Here is a 19,953-nt window from a genome sequence, read left to right as displayed (position 1 = left end):
AAATAGCCGATGCTGGTGCTCGGCCGCTCGGTGCATTAGCAGAGGCCCTCAGTGAGCGGGCGGGCGGACCGGCCAGCGCAGAAAAGCAGCAGTGCTCATTTGACAACACGCAGACTATCCCGTACCTTGCATATATGACTGGTAAATTCCAACCCTTTTAGAATAACTTCGAAAACATGCTTTTATTGAAGGCACGGGACATGCTGAAAAGAAATATAACTGAGATATAAAGAACTGCTGTGAGATCGATTAAACAAAAAAGTAAAACCAAGAATAGGTAAAGAATGAGCTCTAACGTGACGATCTGTAGAACCCTGTTAGTTGATAGCTTTCTATCCTACCGCATATATAAGTTGTGCGAAGTACGACAAAGTGATTCTAAATTAGAAATACTGCGTTAAAAGGATGGCACAAGCGCAGCTATTTGCCATGAAATGGGCAGGGTGAGTGGTAGCGCAAAAATTCAAAAGTTGTTATCGGAACACACGTGGAACGTGTTTGTTCTTCGAAATCACCTCAATGACTGATGTAGGATAGATTCCTGGAGGCTTGAAAATATTCGCGAACATCGCTATTTTGGAGTTTTTCTTCTTTTTCTCTAATTTCTCTAATCTCCATTGTACAGTTTTATTTCTGCTATGTATATAAAAATAAGACATCGAAAATTACGTTCTTCGACATTGTTACCATAGTTATGAGTATAAACAGTAGAATGTTATAATAGTTATCAACGCCGAAATTCCGTCACTTATTCAGAGGCTTTTATGCGGTATATGTACGATTTTGATGGGATATATGCGAATCAAAAATTTTAAACAAATTCTAAAAGTTTTGGCAGTAAGTTGCGTATAGCTATTTAAAAACAATTATGTACATGTATGTACATTTTTAATACTCTACGCAGCCATATACGTCATTCATTAACAATGGTGCTTATTTTAGCGCTGTCATACATTGACAATGGCAAGAAGCGCCATTCCTATACGAGATCATTTCAGGATGACCCGGATGGCGTTTTAAAGATCTGTACAGTGGCCCACGGCTCTGAATGGATGTGAAACGAAATGTGGAAAGTCTTACGAGCGAGGGGAAGGGTAGTGCAAGTCAGGTCAGCAAAGATCGCCGTTAGAGAATAGCTGAGAGGATGCTCAGCTATTTCAAAATGGCCGCGCCCACTGAGTTGGCTAGATGACAGCTTTGCGTAAGAGGAATGATGGCAGTGGACACCGGCATACTCATATGAACAGCAACAATAGAAATGTGTTCTGTTAGTTGCTCCATCCAGCCGAGTTGACTGTGTTTTCCTCTCGGCGTAGCCCAGTAAGCTACAGACCACTGTATAATAACTATTTGCGGTGTCTGTGAGTAGCACTACTTATTACATCGGTATATAAGTACACCAATTTAGCTCTCCTCGCACTGCAGAAAAAAATTACGGAAACATAAGAGATAATACAGAAGTTAAGTGGAATTTCCGCACGCACTTGAGATAAGGAGGAAGCGACCGCAAGTTATTCTCACCGTAAAAGGCATTGCTAGCTTATGTTTTGTCATATCTCGTTGTCCTTACGCACTACAATTGCATCTCGTAACCCTGTACATACGAATGGGTAGTTTAACAATAACAGCGTCGATTAATGACGTCAAGTGCTAGAACCTGCCGAATCGTTGAAGCTGCCGCGGTCTTCGGCTAATTGAGTCGAAAAAGAGAAAGCCACACCGTATCCTGGCAGGCCTACTGATTGAGGAAACCTTCCTTGAGCTCAGGGGAACTGAAAACAAAAACAAGCTCGCTCGATCGACATTGACCGTTATTAAGGAAAGAAAGGCATCGCCTTTGCTTAGACCTGTGGATCGAAGCAGATGAGGCCAGTAACAGTGCAGGCTGACGAAGTAGTAATGGCGCGCATCAGGGGCACGTTGAACTGACAGGCTGATCGCTGTCTGTTGGCTGTTCGTTCGTCAACGTCGACAGAAAGCGTAGCGCTTACTGATTCGACAAAAGCTCACTCGAATCATAAAAGAGAAGTGGGCAAAGAGGCAACGCTCGCATACTCGAGACAAGAAAAAGAAAAAAAGAGTGGTAAGCTTGCAAACGAATTCCAGTGCTCATTGGTAATGCTTTGTGACCGAGACGATGCTTCTTTGAAGTAGTGAGTGTACGGTGGTACGCCTTGGTGTTGAAGCGATATATTTTAAATACAGAAGGAACGGCAGGCGCTTCCCGCTTGTTATTGTCTCTACGGTTAACTTTGCAGCGAATAAGAAATGGTCTTATATCATGACTTGTCGTTGGTGCTTAGTGCCTCGTCCAGTTCTAAGGCGTAGTCTATTAAGCTAACTATTAGGGCCGCCAACTGTTGCTAGCAAGTGCTGTCATGGTCGCTAGTAATAATAATAGTTATCGTACTTACTGTTGTAATTTCGTTAGTACCAATAAAGAGACCATAAAAGCTGTTTTTAGTAATCGCCGAGTTGCTAAATCTGCCATACGCGAAAAAATTAGTGGTTATTGATCAAACGCGTATTTACGTGAAGCTTGCAGTGTAGAAAGCACCACACAAAGCTGACTGTGCTCTGTAAATGAATAGAAACAAGACATGCTAGTGCCAATCAACCGTGTGATGACCATCTGACGTAAAGGATCTGTTCCGTACTGATTTGTTTTTACAACCTAGTTCAACAGAGTTTTAGTGGCAGCAGGACAACAAATTAAAGTATGTGTCCATATGATTGATTTAAACAGAAGTAGAAAACACGAGGTTCTCGTAACGGACCCATTATTTTCTATGAGAATGAAAGAAATAGTCTATCTTTATCTCTATAAGCGCTATATACCCCTGCCAAATTACACCCCGATGGAGTTTATAAGTCATTACATATGTGGGTGTGTAGAATGTGTTCTGTCTTTGACTAATTATTTATTCTTCATTTAGGTAGAAGGCAGTAGATATTCAGGACGAATTTTCAACACCACTAATTGAGTTACATTCTGCGTTTATATAAGAAACGTGACGCACAGCTAAAAGTTTTAGCCGGTAATGTGAGTAAATGACTCCGGTAAATAGAACTGTTCACATATACAGAGTCTATTATATTATTATTACACCAATACAACTATGTTCATTTCTCTATATCTCACTTCTGTATTTAGCTAGAATTAAGTTAACTCGCAATTTGATCAGCCTTATTGTTGACAGTGAGAAAGGTCTCTGAGGTAAACGTAGCACTGAAGCATAGAATTGCTTCTGGAAATTGAGAAATAAATTTATTATAAATATTGTTATTTTAGAAAAACGAAGTCTTCGTTACTTGCGTAGCAGCAGGTAATGATACATTGCTACAGGGGTTACGCATGATTTACAAACGGTTGCTTTTAACACGCGAACATTGCCGGGGAATAATATTTTCAAGATACCGTTTTCTCACTAATTATTTTATGGTTGTTCTTGTGGCCATTGTTATACCTAGAAAATATAGCGATATATATATATACACTAGTGAATGAAAACACGGTAATATCAACAGAAGCCGGTGACTATAGCTGTTCTGTAAACAATTCACCTGTTACATTATACATAATTAGCAAGCGGAAAAAAATAGCGATATTCGAGTCGTTTAGAAAATGCATTCACTGTTCACTATTATCATGTAGAAATCCTAGCTTTAAACTATGAAAAAGATATTAAAAATACCTGGCCTAATGCATCTATACACGCAAGTACGGTAAGTTGGTAGACATTGAAATGATTAGGTTTCTAGTGTGAAATCTGTTCGGTACACCCAAATTTTTAATATTCTATTGTTCTTGCGATGTTACTATTAATCTAAAGGATTGTTATAGGTGTAATAGGATCAAAAAAAGATTAACGAGTTGTTAGACTAGTAAGAAAAACTACTCGCCAGTGGTTTTATAAGGAATCACGACTGAAAATTCGATCTATAAGGCGAACATTAATGCCGGGCAGTCCGATACAGTCACAGGCATTGTCCTCGAGTGCTCTCACCAGAATTTTATTACCTGAATACCAATATTATTATAGGTTTGTGCCAAGCCACGCTCGCATTTCTCACTTTGCATGGTAATAATAATGATAGTGAGAAACACTGTGTGTTTGACACATGACATTCGTACACCTACGACTTCGTATAAGGTCAGCCGAGCAGCTATAACCGATATGCATCTTCCTTCGTGGCTAAGTAGGTTTCAAAACGATTTCAGATGACGCGCGGGGTAAATTAATCGAATGTGCTTGACCTCATCATACAGTCCATTATTACACTGAGAAAAGTTGCTGAAAGATGATTATCGGTGCACGGGTATGCTGAGGATGCTCCAATGAAGATTATACATATATATATATATATATATATTTCGGTTGAAATAGAATCAGCACTCAAGACAAGCTTACAGTCTTTAGCCTAATGACGTCGCCGGCTCACGCCACAAATGACTCGGGTTGCTGTAGTATACGATCTTCGAAGTTTTTTGCGTCGTCGAGTGTACCTTGTGATCTCGGAACGCTGAAGTATTTTCGTTTGTGTCTCAAATAGGCAAAGCTGTTCTTGACTTAGGACCTATGCGAGTTTGAACCATTGGGTATAGATACCCATTAGTGAAAGCTATAGTTCTGAGAAACAAGTAGCGCTATAAATATAATGTTATAATATTTAAAATTTCTATATGAATTTAATATTTTCTTTTGATTTTTCTCTTAAGAGCTAACTGAACTGCTAAAACAGCATTCTGCCGCAACAGGTCTGGTTCGTCGATGTTAATAGATCGAGTTGGTTTATTTGTTAGCGCACCCCTATTACAACATTATCTACCATACAAATTTTCTGCAAACGGCTAAAGCCTCCCAAGACCAATGCTCGCTGCTTATTGTGACTTAAAAGTATACATGTGCTAAGGTTATTTTTATTGCATTTGTATTTTTTAAATTTGCTTACGGGAACGGAGCTTACTGAACTACCCTAGTAAACTTGAACAGGGTTCTTACCTTGCTGCCAAGCTTCAACGGTAGACTGCTTAGGGGTGCGTAACCGCTTAACTGCTTAAGTGCTCAAATTTAGGCTAAGAAAAGTTTTGGTGTTTTACATCCGGTACGTACGCCATTCGGAATTACAAAAGACAACTCGCTCCCAGCATGACTCGAAGTGTGTCTACGTCTGGATTCGAGCCTAAAGTACCACGTGTGCCTAGGCTTAACAAGCAAAGGAATTACTACTGCATTATCATGGAGACAACTCAAATCTGGATTGGTCATATGAGGCGGGCTTAACATGCCTTTTAGAAATTAAGAATAATTCGTAGATAATAACGAAGACCGTTGTCAATCTTGAGCATCAACCACCGATATGTGTGACAATATATGTATGGTTGACTATGTTTTTCATGGATTTAATATAAACAACTTTAAGGAAAAAGTCCATCATCAAAGAATTATATTTTTTATTTATTTAAATTGCTTACCAAACCTCCGATATGAAGTTTACTGATTGAGGAGGCCGTCTGATAGTCAAGGTACAAAGGGCTAGCCAATATGTGAGTATTCACTGCAGTCTGAGAAGCAAAAATAATTAACGAACATATATTTCCGATGTCTTCATGTTGTTGCCAACGATTGAAGCTACATCCACAGTGGTTGATGGTAACAATTATGTACAATAAGTGATAACAATTAAACAAAAAATAGTATTCATTTTTATATAAATTGTATTCGGTTCCTCAGGTCATTTCTCACAATCACGGGTCGCAAGCTGTCCTAGATGTCATGATAAAACACTGCTCTAAATGTCAATTTCCCAGCGGCGAAGTTCGGGATGGTTGTGTCTATATTAGGTCACCAGAGCGAAAGAAAGCAGAATATTAAGACGAGATAAAATTAAGGCATGTATAATTGAGTTTGATTATTGGTAATCCTAAAGCAAGCCTTGTTGTATAAAACGTGCTTTATAAAACGTTATTTCTACTTGCAAGCAGTTACGTTAATAATATATTATAAATATACTATAAATAATAATAATATATTCCCGGCTCTTACAGTATTTTAACCTGAAACAGTTGGGAAAATCGCTAATATTCGGTTTAGGTTATTTGTTTATTATTTTGTTTCTTGAAAATGCACATCTCACGTTTTTTTTTGCTAGGTATACAGGTACTACGTTTAAGGAGGCTATACGCAATACTGAGCCTTCGAAGAAAAATATCTATATCCATGAAAAATCAGAAGCCATTAATCATATCCAGTGATTTTACAAGAGCTAAAATGAAAACACCCATGCCATATTACAGGACTGTAACACGTTAGCTATAGCCATCCAAATGTATAAAATCAGTGTAATGATTTGTTTATTATATAAGTAAAGCCTACCTGCATGCTCTGATGTTTGTCGATTTTCTTTGTCGATTTTGTGTCATTTGTCCTAACAGGAAGCAGCCAGTAAGTGCGACTTATATTTGAAACACTTTTTAGGATGAAGATCTACGTCAAACAGTTAGTGGCATTGGCAGTGTCAAAGGCCCCCCCAGACCGCGCCGGTTGGCTGCTAAAGCGTGGCGAAGTCAACAAGAACTTCCAAAAGAGGTAACTTTGGAAGTTTAATCCCATCACAAATGATAGCCAGCGCCCTTTAGCCATTCGTTGAATTTACCTTATTAGTGATTTTGGAAAAACTGTGTCACTCCTATGTTCTGTTAATGAGTCTACCTTAAATCGAATTAGAGGAGTAATTAATACAATTGAATGGGTGTTCTGGGTTTTGAAAGCTTTCAATCAAAACTGCCTGTCGTCATAGTTGCTATAATCGAATCGGTATAGTGAGCACGGTGATAACCCACGTCAGCGTCAGAAGAGGTGCTTTATAAATTACTACAAGCGATAGGAAGTCTACTAATTGTGTTAAATATACTTAGTTATTTCATTAATTTCAGTCGTAGCATATAATGGACTTTGAGCCCACTTTTAACGATATGTTAGTACGTAATGAAACGAGAAACTCGGGAGGATAGCTACAACATGGAAAATACCCGTAATAAATGCCCTTGGCTATTTCCGTAACCCTATATTTCTATTGTTTACTAAGAAAACAGTGTAATGTATTTGGTGCCCCTATATTCCGACTCCTTCCCGTTTTATCAACAGCTAGCGACAATGAGCTGCTTTACTTAACTATTATTCGAGGGCATCATGCAAGACAATCTTCTCGCAATTAAATGGCGCTCATGTCAGGAACTGTAGGCGATTTTATTTGTGCTACGTGGAGATTTGAGCCACAAGTGCTCCTTTAGTTTTTCGATTGATCTGAGTATGTAATCAACAATTCTTATGCAAATGGCAATTTTTTGTAGTAAACCTAATTTACATTAATATTTTGGGAATTCGTCTATTAACATTGCAATATGAGCATTTTTAAACCAATTGTACTTACGCCCAAGTGATTGTTACGCTAAATACGGCACTATCGGGCGTGATGAAATTCCTTGGGTGGCATTAAAACATAGATTATGTTAAAACCAACCTGCATAGCTTCTCTGTGTCTTTGTAACAAATACCATTAAAACCTGCAGTTATACAGAAAATTGCAAAGATACCGTTTTGTTGCTTAATAGTAAGTATCCTCGATGGAAGAGAAAATCTGTGTGGTTCGTGTCCATTTAAAAATATTCGTCTTACTCTTATATAAGGAATTTACTAGTTGAGGACTAACTTCACCTATATATGACAGTCTAAGTCTGGTATCGTGTCTGAATTTGACTCAATTCGGGACAAATTTAGTTACTGACGTGTAATAAGTGCTCCCGTAATAATGTAGCTTAGGTGAAGAGGTAACACCGTGTGAATTTGCCTTTTCAGATGGTTTGTGCTACGAGGAAATTTGTTGTTTTACTTTGAGCGACCAGAACGGGAACCTGTCGGTCTGATTGTGTTAGAAGGTTGTTCAATAGAACTAGCCGAGTGCTCTGAAACCGAAAGGTAAGTATGGATTTTTCTAATGGTTTTTAGTTTACGATTGCCATATTTTATACCACTTATCTATGAGCGTGCAGTGCACACCAGAAACGCGATGAAGGAAAACGTTGAGCTAACCGGCCGAGTTCTTTATTCCGTATTACAGATATGCTTTTTTGATTATCTTTCATGGGCAAGGCGTGCGAACATACACACTGGCAGCAGATTCTCAGGTGCACATCTTTTACACGTTAATGATTTATTGAGATGGCCATTTAAGTCAGTTGGGATGATCTAGTTCGCGCTTTGATCACCAAACGAAGATCAAATATAAATAATTCTTCCAACTTTGAACTAGAGTACAGGTTTAGCTAGAAAATTACTTAAAAGTCGGCCGTAATATCCGCGATTTTCATTATCATATCAAAACGAAATGTTAATGTGTCCGATTTTACAGGAAGATATGGAGGGATGGATGAAAGCGTTATCTTGCGCCAACTATGATTTTCTGCGCAACACAGTGGCCGAACTGCAAAGGTTTGCACAGCATTTGAGTGGGATGATAAACGACATTTTGCGCTAAGCGGTCGTTTTGATTTTTTAAAATAATTTTAGAATAGATATTAAGGTGAACAAGTATTTGAATGTAAAAATAAGTGCTTATTTATGTGTGCTTCATCTATATTTTTTAGGCAAATCGATGAGATCCGCTCCTCCTCAACGCAGCCTGAACAATCAGGAGCGGTGACTTCATCACATTCGCCCTTGGGACCGGCGCTCGAGAAGTCGCTTAGTAAGTCGATTACCGTATCCTCGGCGCCTACAGTGGTAAGATACTAGATGTTAGGATGGTGCGACGTAGCGATGTTTGCCAGCGATTTTTTAAAAATTTAGTTACAGTCTGCTCATCGGTATGCGGGAGCGATGCATCGTTCCATAAAGACAGTCGACGCACATAGTTAGTTTTTTTTAAATAAGAACACCGCTAATTAGGCGTTCACTATCATTTCCTTTTTTGATACCAAAATTATGCAAACAAATCAGTTATACGTGCTCTCGCTCAACAGCTCGATATCAAACCTAGCGCTCCGTTACGCAAAAAAAATTCAGCCTCAAAACAATCACAGCCGCCGGCTGTGATCGAATTCAACCCGTTTAACTACGAGTCAGCTACGGCCACTCAGCAGGCGACGAGAACACCCGTAACATTCAGTGAACTGCACGCGAGATACGCCAATCAAATCCAACAGGTAGGGCACATAATTTTCTGGTATGTTTTTGTCGTTACCAATTTGTTATCCAGGTACTGAATAACCTGCACGAATTTCTTTCCCCCACTTCCACAGTTTATGAGATCCATGCGAGTATTCTTCTTATATGTAGAAGCTTGCTTTTATTTTAAAACGACGTGCAGTATCTAACGACGAATCGTAAGCGGTTTCAAAATGAGGAAAGGTCATCTCTGTCACTAACAAACAAGTCTATTCTAGTAGACAACAAGCACGCGAAGTACGTCTATGAAGGTGGAGCATATTGAGGATTGTCTTTTATATTTCAGGTTCTAAGCTGTCGACTCATCCAGTTGTGATGGCAGGCTGTTTGCGAACTCGAGCTATGCAGGCGTGCCTGTGCACAAATATTTAGAACAAACAATTTTCGGCGGGAGATCCTAATCTACTACTCCGTTTTAGCAGTACGACCACCTGCGGTTAGTGTTTTTAATCTAAGCAGCGGAGTCGCTTTGGCGGACGGTGCAGATCTGAAATGTCTGGGAAGTTTGCAAACTTCGCCGAAACGCATTCGTAAGAAAAAACGCTATTGGTTATAAAAGGTATCAATGATATTATAAATAAGAGTACTCATCGTTTTATCCATGTCTACAACTAGTGTTACTCCCACTACACACAAACACAGTAAATTTTTGCATACCCTACTTGATTTTGTCGTGTTTTTATCGCTTTATTTGGTTTAATCAAATATATCCTCAAATAATTCTTGCTACGTATAAGGTACTTATAAATCCGCCCTGGTATAAAGGTTTCTCTGAATTACCTCGGTATAATTTTTTAAACTTCTGCGAAATAGCTGCGAATAGTATACGTTTTAGAACTCTGAAGTGAGTTCATAATGATATCACGGCTTAACTGTCTATCATTATGTGACGATCGTTTCGCGATACGCTGTTCTGGCTTCATTCAAAGCGCCGTTGATCTCGATCTCGATTCAATAATGTACGTCAGAGGCAGCAGTAAAGGTTGAAGATAACAATATAAAAAAAAAGTAGATTGTGGATCGCTGTCCGAACGCGAGAATCAAAGCGACGTGTAAATAGATTAAAAATAGGTAATATCGCATAAACCAGATTGAGCATATACTGCGTTGACCAGCAACTTTAGCAACGACAAATACCACTAATCATCTTATTGTTAATTGTATGCTCGTATTGCAATATAATAAAAAAATAAAAACAAAAACTGCGATTGCCAAAACCAGTAATCTGGAAAGATGCATAACCCTCACATGATGCACTTTTTCAGTCGGGTTCGATTCTAATATTCTCTTCTGTTTCGAGATAGAAATGACATTGAGGTACACACGACAACATAATCCGCGTTGCCAGTTGCGATAACATCGTTCTATATATGTACATACAGATCTAAAAATAACCAATAAATTGATACAACGACATGAGCAATATACAAAGTATAGGATCCTGCTTAAATCGCGTCTCACGTGTTTAAAGTAACTCGTTTAACCAGGAAGTCACCAGCTAGGGAAGTTTTGCGCGATATAGCAAAAGGCACAGCTGGGTACTTTTTCATGAAGCGAAAGCCTGCGATGTGTACGATCAAATAAGGTTAATGGTGTTTTTAGTCATAATGTAACGCTACGTGGGACTCAACGGCGTGGAGACATACAGATGGCTATATTTTAACTGGAGCTTAACCGTGTGGTTGAGGTAATGACTTCAGCCGAAGCTTAAGGAGTGCACGGAAAAATGTCGCTTCAGTATATTTCTCATTTTTGCTTGTTTATTAGAGTCACGGGTGTCGAAGAACTGAAACATTACTATAGGATAAATCAGCTAGAGGAAAATGAATGTTCGATACCGGATGCAATACCATTAACTACCTGAGACATTAATGAATGTACAAAATAAACACCTTCTAGTCTTTAACGTTACCTTTAGTACTACTATGTAAATACGAAAAAATAAAGTATTAATGTCCAATTTAAGTGAGTTTTTTCTCGATAATTGAAATATTTTAGTATAATTTTAAGTTAACACGTTTCTTTCGCGGCATTGTGAAAATAAGTAGGCGGGATACCGTCAGCACAGAAACATAGTGCTCCGCTAGAAATATAGAAATGAAATGTTTGCTTCTCTTCACAATGTGTTCAAATTTAATGAGATAAAGATATATAATTTTTTTAAATTTAAACGCCCGCTTTTACGTCAAATTACGTCAAAACTATAAGCTAGATCGCAACAGAGAAATGTTTTAATAGCAACTTACTCGACTCTAGAACAATAGAGCATTGCCATCTTACGCCCGTGTGGAAAACTTCTAAGCGAGATACCCAGAGTTCCTCTTAGGTTCTTTGGTACATTATAAATTGTAAGAAACGAAAATGTACGACGAAGTTATGAATACATGTAAATTATAACAATTAATCGACTAGTTCCATTTATTAAATATAAGCCTAGATGAACAGCCGTAGAAGTCGCCAACGCTTCGTAGACGAGGCGTACCTATTTGCACGAATATTTTAACTGTGAAAAACGATTTCTCATAACTAATTTTTAATTTAATGAGCTGACCTTCTCCGTTCTTTCGAGACGACCTTGCATTTCTCTGTTTTAGAAGGTTCCACTGCATCGAAACACGATAAGATACTTCATTTTTCGTTTTCAACAACCGTAGATCGAGACCGACCAACACCGCAACTCTAAAATGCCCTATCTACTTGCACGAATGCTGAAAATCCATTTCCATTTCCAACCGCTTAGCAGCGCTCAGAAGTCTGAGTTCACTCAGGTACGGCCCTATTAGTTGGAGGCCTACAAAAAATGCACAAAAGATAATTTCATGTTGGAATGAGTCGAACTAAAACTTAAAACACTGCAGTCGGGTTTAGCGCTCACAAGCTTAATTTCGTAATTCTTCAATATCTGCGACACAATTGTACGGCCACAGTATAGAATTCCTGTATAGATAAAGAACGGCACGGAAGCGCTAAATGCATTGTGTATTACTTGCTTTATTTTTCTTTGGGATACTATTCCTAGCAATTTATTGTAGAGGCTCTTACTTTACACTTGTAACATTCTATACAATCGAAGTATCTGACAGAGCAGAGACTACAGTAACGTAATCCAGTGTCTGCTATTAGATTGCGAAGGATTTTTTTCTAACAAGAATTTAGTAAAGAATCACACTAATTGGTCGTATACACGTACCCAATGGTAGTCCCTTACGGGACAGCCGACAAGGCAAGCTAAGAGCTGGAAGACCGGCAAGATTAGCCGGCTGCGTGCAGTAATCCTCTAAAACTGTTCGGGTCCGATTGTCTTTTTTTACCTGTACGGTTATCACAAATGATCACATCCGCATTAACGGTTGCACAATGAACCGCTTACATTATACACTTAAGCTTGTGTAGAGGTGCCTTGGATTAAGGCTACCTATATAAAAGAAGGATCGGTTAAAAAGAACACCATAACTTTCAATTAACAAAAAAATATCGCAATTTACAGCTATGAATAGAAGTTACAGTTCAGGTATAGTGCACCTAACCCCCCATCGTTTCAGAAATCATCTATTTGATATGACGCAGGTTTTATATCAGTTTTATTAAAAAAAATAATAAGTCTGCCGCATTTCAAGAAACAGATGTAGAAATTTTTGGAACAAACGCTTACCCATTCCGAGTAGAGGACAGCCTCAGTAAGAGTAACTGGGGCAAGCAATAGGTCGACCTGCTCGAATACGCGTGTAAAATCGTCTTTTATTAATCTCCGTAGCCGCATCGCTTGTCGGAAATACTTGTCATAATTTTCTCGGAGGAGAAAATAGTTCCCGCATAAGATCCGGCCACGTACTGTCTCGCTAAATCCTAATCGACGGCATGCCAACAGAAAGAGCAATATTACATCGAAATCATCACGTTTGGAAAACTTCTTGCCTAAAGCATAAAATACCTACAATAATGAGTTTGAAACTAAAAATAGAGAGAACTGTAGTTGTCCGCAGCTAATAATGAGAATATACGGTACAGAATATTGTTTTACCAAAGTTCTCCACGTACCTTCGGAACGTGTATCTGCGAAAAGACTTTCGATAGACGACATATTGTCCGCACGGCACCCGTATTCGAGACCATCGTAGCATGCCAGATTCGAGGCTACATCGCAACAGTTGATCACGGAGTAACACTGGAGAGAATATTGCGTGTGGGGAAGACTTACGGGAACTACCTGTGTGTGTTACATTTAGAATAAACGAACAACCGCCTAAGTAGCATACTACGAATAGTACTAACTAAATGTATTAAAGGCTAGTTTAATAATGTATACTGTATGATAGCAGAAATTTTATAGAAAAGTAGATTATTTTAAAAGGCGTAACTTTCCTCGAGTTGCCTGACTGCCACGAAAACTGTGTCATATTATTAGATAGAATTTTATGAAGAATCATACATCTGTTGAATTCAAAAGAGTTATAATACATAACTCTTTCGAATCGAATTATATTATACTTATATTACCCATATGTACTTATATGCGTACTTATAAGTACATCATTTAATGGAATGTGTTACTCCTTGATATCTCAGAGACTGACAATGATTGCTGCTCACTAGCTTGATACATATACCTATACCTTTGCCCCCTGCTTAGCCATCAGGTCAGCTACGTCTCGCCAAAGATTGACCACCTCATCTTGCATTCCCGGGCAGAAGTATTCCTGCGGTATCCCAACCTGTGAAAATGAAAATAATAAAGTAACGATTTACTTTATTAACAAATTTGCAAGAGCGCATTAAGTTATATATGCTCAACTAAATCTAAACTGCGGACTTTTTGGTTTCGAGTCCTCGAGCGACCGCTTAATCCCGCGGAGCTAAAAGCAACAATTCGGTTTTTCTTATGCATTTTGTCATAAATGTACGTCTAATACATATAAAAAATAACAACACATTTTTGGATAGAAAGTTGTATCCAAACGAAAATAAAAACTATTTAGCTTCTAGTTGACGCCTAACAATTTCTGTCAGCGTTTGTCTTCCGAGTTTAGGATACGGCCCATTACTTGGATTATGGTAAGTTGCTCAAGTATAGACTGTTAAATTGCCTAGCGTCACCTCTGCAGATCTCAAGGGATGCTTCTCTTGAGTAAACCATATTGGTCAAACATTTATGTTATGCTAAAGCATTACATTACCAGTACAAATACGTTACTACCACAACTCATTAAGTAAATTATAAGTCACACTAAAAATTATAACGCTTCTCCAATACCACTTAATGTAACGGTACATAATGTTGTAGGTCACCGAGAAATGAAATTAACGGTTATTTGCAACATCAGTAATATCTCATCCGATACCTACTTTGAGTCCGTTCCATGTTGGTGTAGAATCCAGTTGCAAATCCTTAGCAGCGAAATATTTGCTTGTGTCGATCGTGGTAGGATCACGACTATCTTTGCCGACGCAGATAAAAAAAAACGTGGCTAGATCATCAATCCTCAATGCTATGAGGCCCGGCGAATCGAGCGAATGTGTCAGCGGGATGAGCCCGTGTCGAGATAGGGCGCCATAACTTGGTTTCAACGCTGGTACTCCACAGCGCACGCTTGGATTTCGCACTGAACCACCGGTGTCCGAACCGACAGCGCCAAAACACGTCCCAGAAGCAACGGCGACAGCGGAACCCCCACTCGAACCGCCAGTGATGTAGAAATCCCCCTCAAGAGCGTCGTTTGCGCTTTCATATCTGGTCCGTACGAACGTATGAGATCATACTATTAATTGTTAGTTTTCACTTGTATCAGAGATCATTATTGGACAGATACTGGCCAACAGTTCACACGGACAATAAAGCATATATCGAAAGACTATGATGCACAGTATTTCGACAAATGCCTATAGGGGTTCAGTAAATCATTAATACACGCCTTACTAATAAAGCTTAAAGCTGATTTTCTTTGTTGTACAAGACTAGCTTGTCATCTATGTTCAATTTTTGCGAAATGAGATAGTGCAATCGCAGCATTTACCTCCAGGGGTTTTTGCTAGGGCCAAACATACTGTCAGTGGCTCCGGCTCCCATGGCAAATTCGTCTAAATTTGTTTTTCCAACGATGATCGCACCAGCCTGTTCTAGTCTTTCCACAACAGTGGCTGTGTACCTATTAGAGTAATATGACATGATAAAGATAAAAATTATAATTATACTAACATGGTTTTTGCTAGTTACATAATTCGGAAAAAGATCGTGATCCACGCTAGATAAAAGATGCTTTCAAATCATATTTTAACTAAAATATCCAATCCATTGTAAAGAAACTATATCTTAAGGACACGTGCTGGTTTAGGTTCGAATCCGGGAGAAGACATATTTCGTTTCGTACAAGAAACCGATCGTCTAATGGAAAGCCCAACTGCGGTGGCAAACATAAAACTCGAACCAGCCTTCGGTACAACGTAAAACCCAAACAAAGAGCCCGCTTCACTCTGGTCAATGTCAGACAAACTCACTGTGGTACAAATTGGTGAAGCATCGACGAGGCACACGTAGTCCGCGTCCCAGCTGTACAGAAATTGTCCTTAACAGCAACTGTCACGCCGTCAAGAGGTAACATCTTTCCGGCCTCGCATCTGTAGGCAAGATTGGTGTGGAAGCAAGACCAAAGAATAAACTATGAATAAAACTAACTAGGAGCTGCCGCTACCTTAATTTTGCATGCGTTCGTACACGTAAGGTATCCAAAATTTAACGCTATCCTCAATAACATAGCACAGACCTCCTCAAAAAATCCATTAGATAAGCGGCATAGAAAAATATACTTATTATTAATCTATTGAAATGCACCGGTGGTCAACAATTTCTATGAATGTGTAGTATTGGTTACATTAGACAAAAATAGCCCTAAAAGTTAGCTCGGAAAAGGAATAAGTATTGAAATACCTTAGGGAAACGCTATTATCGACACTTAAAATTATTGTATTATTATTTTAGTTTAATGTCCCATTTCTGAGAATTGCAAAAACTATAATAAGTTATCCCGAATGTCAAATATTTGAAGGACTGGGGTAAAAAAAATATTTTATTGCTCAAAGCTCAGGTTTTCGGGCCAACGCTACATTGAATCAATAGCTGGGAATTATAGCAGAGGATTCATAGTTATAAGTTTGACTTTGTACACAGCGTGTCGCTGTTGATTTGGATATTTATGCAAAATCTACTCAAAAATAACGCCGCTTACCGTTTGTCGCCTTGTCCAGCCCGGACACGAGCATACTCTTCTGTGACAGTAATATACGCATTGAGGTCTCGTGTTGTTTTGATGCGCCGTAGCGAAGCAGAACATACCTACGGAAGCAAAGCAGCATACCCCGAATTTCAGTTGTAGTCAATGCTAATATACTAATGCATGTCAGTATGACGAGGAGGACGGTAGACTTTAGTACATCTACCGCAGAGATAAGTGACCTTAACATAACTTATTTCATCTTCTTCTCACGTATACGTACTGTTCAGTGTTTACTTTATTAATAAAGGTTATTTTATTGGCATTAATAGTTTGCATGAATGGTATGCTTGATTTATAGGACAAAAGTGTAACTGAATCAAGAAAAATATTAAATTATTTGAACTTCTTTTCGCATTTTTTGCTAATAATCAGCAAAAAAAGTAGACTAAAATAGGAACTAACGTAACAAAAGCTACAGAATACAGACGAAATGAAAGTTTCACGGTGGATTCACTATGAGGCTGTTATTGTGTCATAACTACGAAAAAAAGCGAAAAATCTCGAAGATCTTCAAGAATACAAAGTTTTAAAAAGAAACTGCGAAATAGTTTTGTACTAATTAATGACATGGAATAGATCTCGAAAAAAAAAGAAGGAAAAGCTAATGTTGGAATCCTGAAAACGGTAGCACTTTCTAGCTAACACTCTTTGGGTTTGTATTTTCGCACTTGTTTTCCGTTCTTACACTCTTTGCAAAATAATTTCGATTTATATCGGAATTTAGTAAATAATTAGTTTGTATATTGAACTCAGAACAAACCTCAGATGGAAGCAGCGCTTTGGAAAGTAACCCTCGGCTAATCCCACCGATGCCGTCAATAAGCATGATCGTAATCGAGTGGCTCGATTCCTTGGCTAGGACATTATTCAGATAGATGATCGTTTTGGCAGCAAAGCTTTACACTCACTCGTAAAAACACTAGAATTAAGCAACGGAAATCACTAAATTTCGACACTTCAGTCCTTTCCTGGAGATCAAGCCAAAAAAGTGCACAATTCTAGAAAAGCATAGAATTTTTATTAATAAGACATGTTTAACGATATGTTTCTAGTTGGGCACTGAACCAGGCAAACACTGAATCGGTTTTTTTTTCAGATTTCATTATAAACAATCGGAACAATAAATCCATACAGCTCTTAACTTGTACAACACGACTCTATTGAGTCGTGTTAAAACTTATTGATTGACCCTTAACTGTCAGATAAAAGCGGCAAGATTTATAAGTCCTTATTAGAAAGTAAGGTGAGAGCGCAACGAGTCCACTTAGTAATTTTCCACCTTCTACACCTGCCTAAGTGCTACAGCTATGTGGAAGTTCTTATAAACTTCAGAAGGTTTCTTGTAACACGCTTTCATGCGTTGCGCAGTACTCGAAACATGCTCAATAAGCCACTATGGAAGTGCTACTTCGTTCGATCAGATATCATGTTGAAGATTGATATATACACTAGATTAACATAAGGTACAAGCGGATCTTTCAAAATACTTTGAAAGAATAATATGAATTTAGGCCGAGACCGCGCATTACCTGACATACTTGCTGTACTTTGAATATGTCACAGCTTAGTCAAAAATAGTAGAAACACTTGCATGGAGCAGAATCTAAATAAATTCGTCGACAGTAGTTAATAGTACGAGGTACAGTGTTAAACTCCGGCCAGAGGGATTCAACCTACAGAAGCTTGTCAGTCTAGCGGGTCAGCTGACTTCTTCCGCAGTTCACGCTTCCTCAGCTGGTCTCCAAATTACCACTGAGCTAAGTCAGTAAACACTGCTTATTCTTCCTAGAAAAAACATTTTGAGTAGTGGCGGGCTTTCCACACTTATCTATCGGCAAGGTTGTAATAAAAAACATTTACCTAAATGAGTTTTTCTTTAAAAAACTGCGGGGAAATTATTTAAATAAAAATGAGCATAACAAGTTCATAGGCGACACTACATCGGATCACCGTACTATTTGTGCCTTATACCTTTCTGTTAGAAAATATATATAATATGTAGAGATTAGTTCATTAAGTTAGTAAAACGGGATATTTAACAATGAAGTGTTGAATGCTGTGCAACTTGCGCGAACAAAGTAGGTTATTATATTTACCAACAATTATTATAGATAGAGATTTTTTATTTCTAGAAGCACTCGATTGTAGGGTTACTTCTAAATGTATTTTCAAGGCGGTAACGACTACTCTACCAATGACCCTTAGACTAAGAGGTAAGAGATACATGAGAGACGTACTAAAAAGCATATTGTTAAGTTCGATTGAGTTAACTATTACCATCTGAGCAGCCATTCCGACACTGTAAAGGTGTTTCACTTTTGTTTCTTTTTCCCTTTCACACTGATTTGGGAGACACATTTTTTGCAACTGTTTTCTGCGTAGTATTTATACGCATACTAGCCAAATTAGACATATATATTTTATGAAGCAGACAAATGTAGCGTTGGTATCAGCCGCGAGGAGAGCGCTCTTTGCTTATATTCATATATATTTCTTGATATTTTACATTGTATACTTTGTGGAATAAACAGCTGACACGCTTGAGCTTATGATCTTTAATTAGCGAGATACTTTACTTACATTTTCCCACTGCTTAACAGTGAAGAGTCGCCTAATGAACAGCGAAGCCACCAGTTACATAGACAAGCCTCCAATGCATACGGAGGAGTACACGCAGACGAAGCACAAGGTGGCAAATTAAAGAGACAAATTAGAGAAGTAGTGTTTCGAAGATGGGCTTATTACAGTTAACTTGAGTTCTTTTTGGCAACGTGATTTCTGCAATGGCATGAATACGTAATTATCGATTTCCAAAGCGGACTGGAGAACATTTTTTTGGCCCCCTATTCGCCGTATTTCTGTTGTCGTTGTGCATCCAGTGTAATAATAAGTGCCTTAGCGTCCCTGTTCGAGGGCGCATAAAGAAAAAAAGCTATGCGCTGTCTGTTTTCCGTGAACGCTGCACTTTCTGTCACTTTCTATCCTTTTATCTATTTCTCCGCGGTTTCTTTATTTCTTCCACGCCTCCTATTCTCAGAGCAGTGGCAGTTAAGAATTTGTTCTCGTCGCTGTTTTTGCCGCTACATTCAGCGGTGGCAGCTGAGAGGTAGTCTGCTATTGCCCCTGGATTCTGTGTTTACGAGTGAAAGAGGAAGAAAGTATTTTCTGTTATGACTCTTAGGCTGACTGTGCGGCAGGAGCTGCTCGTATCTCAGCAGCCCCCGCTGATACTGATGCTTCTGCTGCCGTCTGCACTCTTGGCGCGCTAGTGGCCATCTCCCTTCTCCATACGTCTACCGGATCCATGTGTGGTGGCAAACTGCCGCCGCTCTGGTGCGTTACAATTAGTGCCACTGCTGCAGCTGTGAGTTAAGCGATTTGTGGACAGGCAACGGCCATTGCTAGCAGCGGGTATCATCAGACTTGCTTTTACGAGCTTGCATTGAGAGAGACAACAG

The 19,953-nt window shown here is 38.8% G+C and overlaps 2 protein-coding genes across 20 annotated transcripts; one reads left to right on the top strand and one right to left on the bottom strand.

Annotated features, from left to right (window-relative positions):
- The first annotated feature begins 2 nt into the window (after nucleotides 1–2).
- On the top strand, nucleotides 3–11,187 carry LOC111253477 (sesquipedalian-1-like). Of its 11 annotated transcripts, none has more exons than XM_086992093.1 (9): nucleotides 3–141; nucleotides 5,736–5,893; nucleotides 6,437–6,590; nucleotides 7,860–7,979; nucleotides 8,122–8,188; nucleotides 8,413–8,492; nucleotides 8,648–8,783; nucleotides 9,023–9,205; nucleotides 9,514–11,187. In XM_086992093.1, exons 3-9 carry the CDS (start codon nucleotides 6,481–6,483, stop codon nucleotides 9,541–9,543), a joined length of 726 nt encoding a protein of 241 aa, XP_086848219.1. In that variant the 5' UTR covers nucleotides 3–141; nucleotides 5,736–5,893; nucleotides 6,437–6,480; the 3' UTR covers nucleotides 9,544–11,187. The 11 variants fall into 11 exon arrangements, with proteins under 11 accessions (XP_086848219.1, XP_086848224.1, XP_086848225.1 ...); XM_086992095.1 differs by lacking the exon at nucleotides 3–141 and adding an exon at nucleotides 950–2,717 and having other exon boundaries at nucleotides 6,480–6,590; XM_086992094.1 differs by lacking the exon at nucleotides 3–141 and adding an exon at nucleotides 956–1,361.
- Nucleotides 8,090–19,598, bottom strand: GatA (glutamyl-tRNA(Gln) amidotransferase subunit A, mitochondrial). 9 transcript variants are annotated; one of them, XR_015329659.1, is made up of 13 exons: nucleotides 19,076–19,598; nucleotides 18,025–18,280; nucleotides 17,256–17,463; nucleotides 16,448–16,554; nucleotides 15,720–15,839; nucleotides 15,239–15,370; nucleotides 14,571–14,955; nucleotides 13,841–13,939; nucleotides 13,266–13,434; nucleotides 12,880–13,073; nucleotides 12,418–12,538; nucleotides 11,779–12,018; nucleotides 8,090–8,775 (listed from the first exon to the last, which is right to left on the bottom strand). XR_015329659.1 is itself a non-coding variant. In XM_086992085.1 (12 exons), the coding sequence occupies exons 3-12, from the start codon at nucleotides 17,319–17,321 to the stop codon at nucleotides 11,921–11,923; spliced, it is 1,491 nt and encodes a 496-aa protein (XP_086848211.1). In that variant the 5' UTR covers nucleotides 17,322–17,493; nucleotides 18,025–18,280; nucleotides 19,076–19,598; the 3' UTR covers nucleotides 11,619–11,920. The 9 variants fall into 9 exon arrangements, 8 of the variants coding, with proteins under 8 accessions (XP_086848211.1, XP_022668638.1, XP_086848213.1 ...); XM_086992085.1 differs by lacking the exon at nucleotides 8,090–8,775 and having other exon boundaries at nucleotides 11,619–12,018; nucleotides 17,256–17,493; XM_022812903.2 differs by lacking the exon at nucleotides 8,090–8,775 and having other exon boundaries at nucleotides 11,619–12,018.
- Nucleotides 19,599–19,953: the final 355 nt, after the last annotated feature.

Source organism: Varroa destructor, unplaced genomic scaffold, assembly GCF_002443255.2.
Source record: "Varroa destructor unplaced genomic scaffold, Vdes_3.0 BEIS01000006.1, whole genome shotgun sequence".
NCBI lineage: Eukaryota > Metazoa > Arthropoda > Arachnida > Mesostigmata > Varroidae > Varroa > Varroa destructor.
The sequence above is the reverse complement of the archived record's forward strand: the minus strand, read 5'-3'. Positions and strand labels throughout refer to the sequence as shown.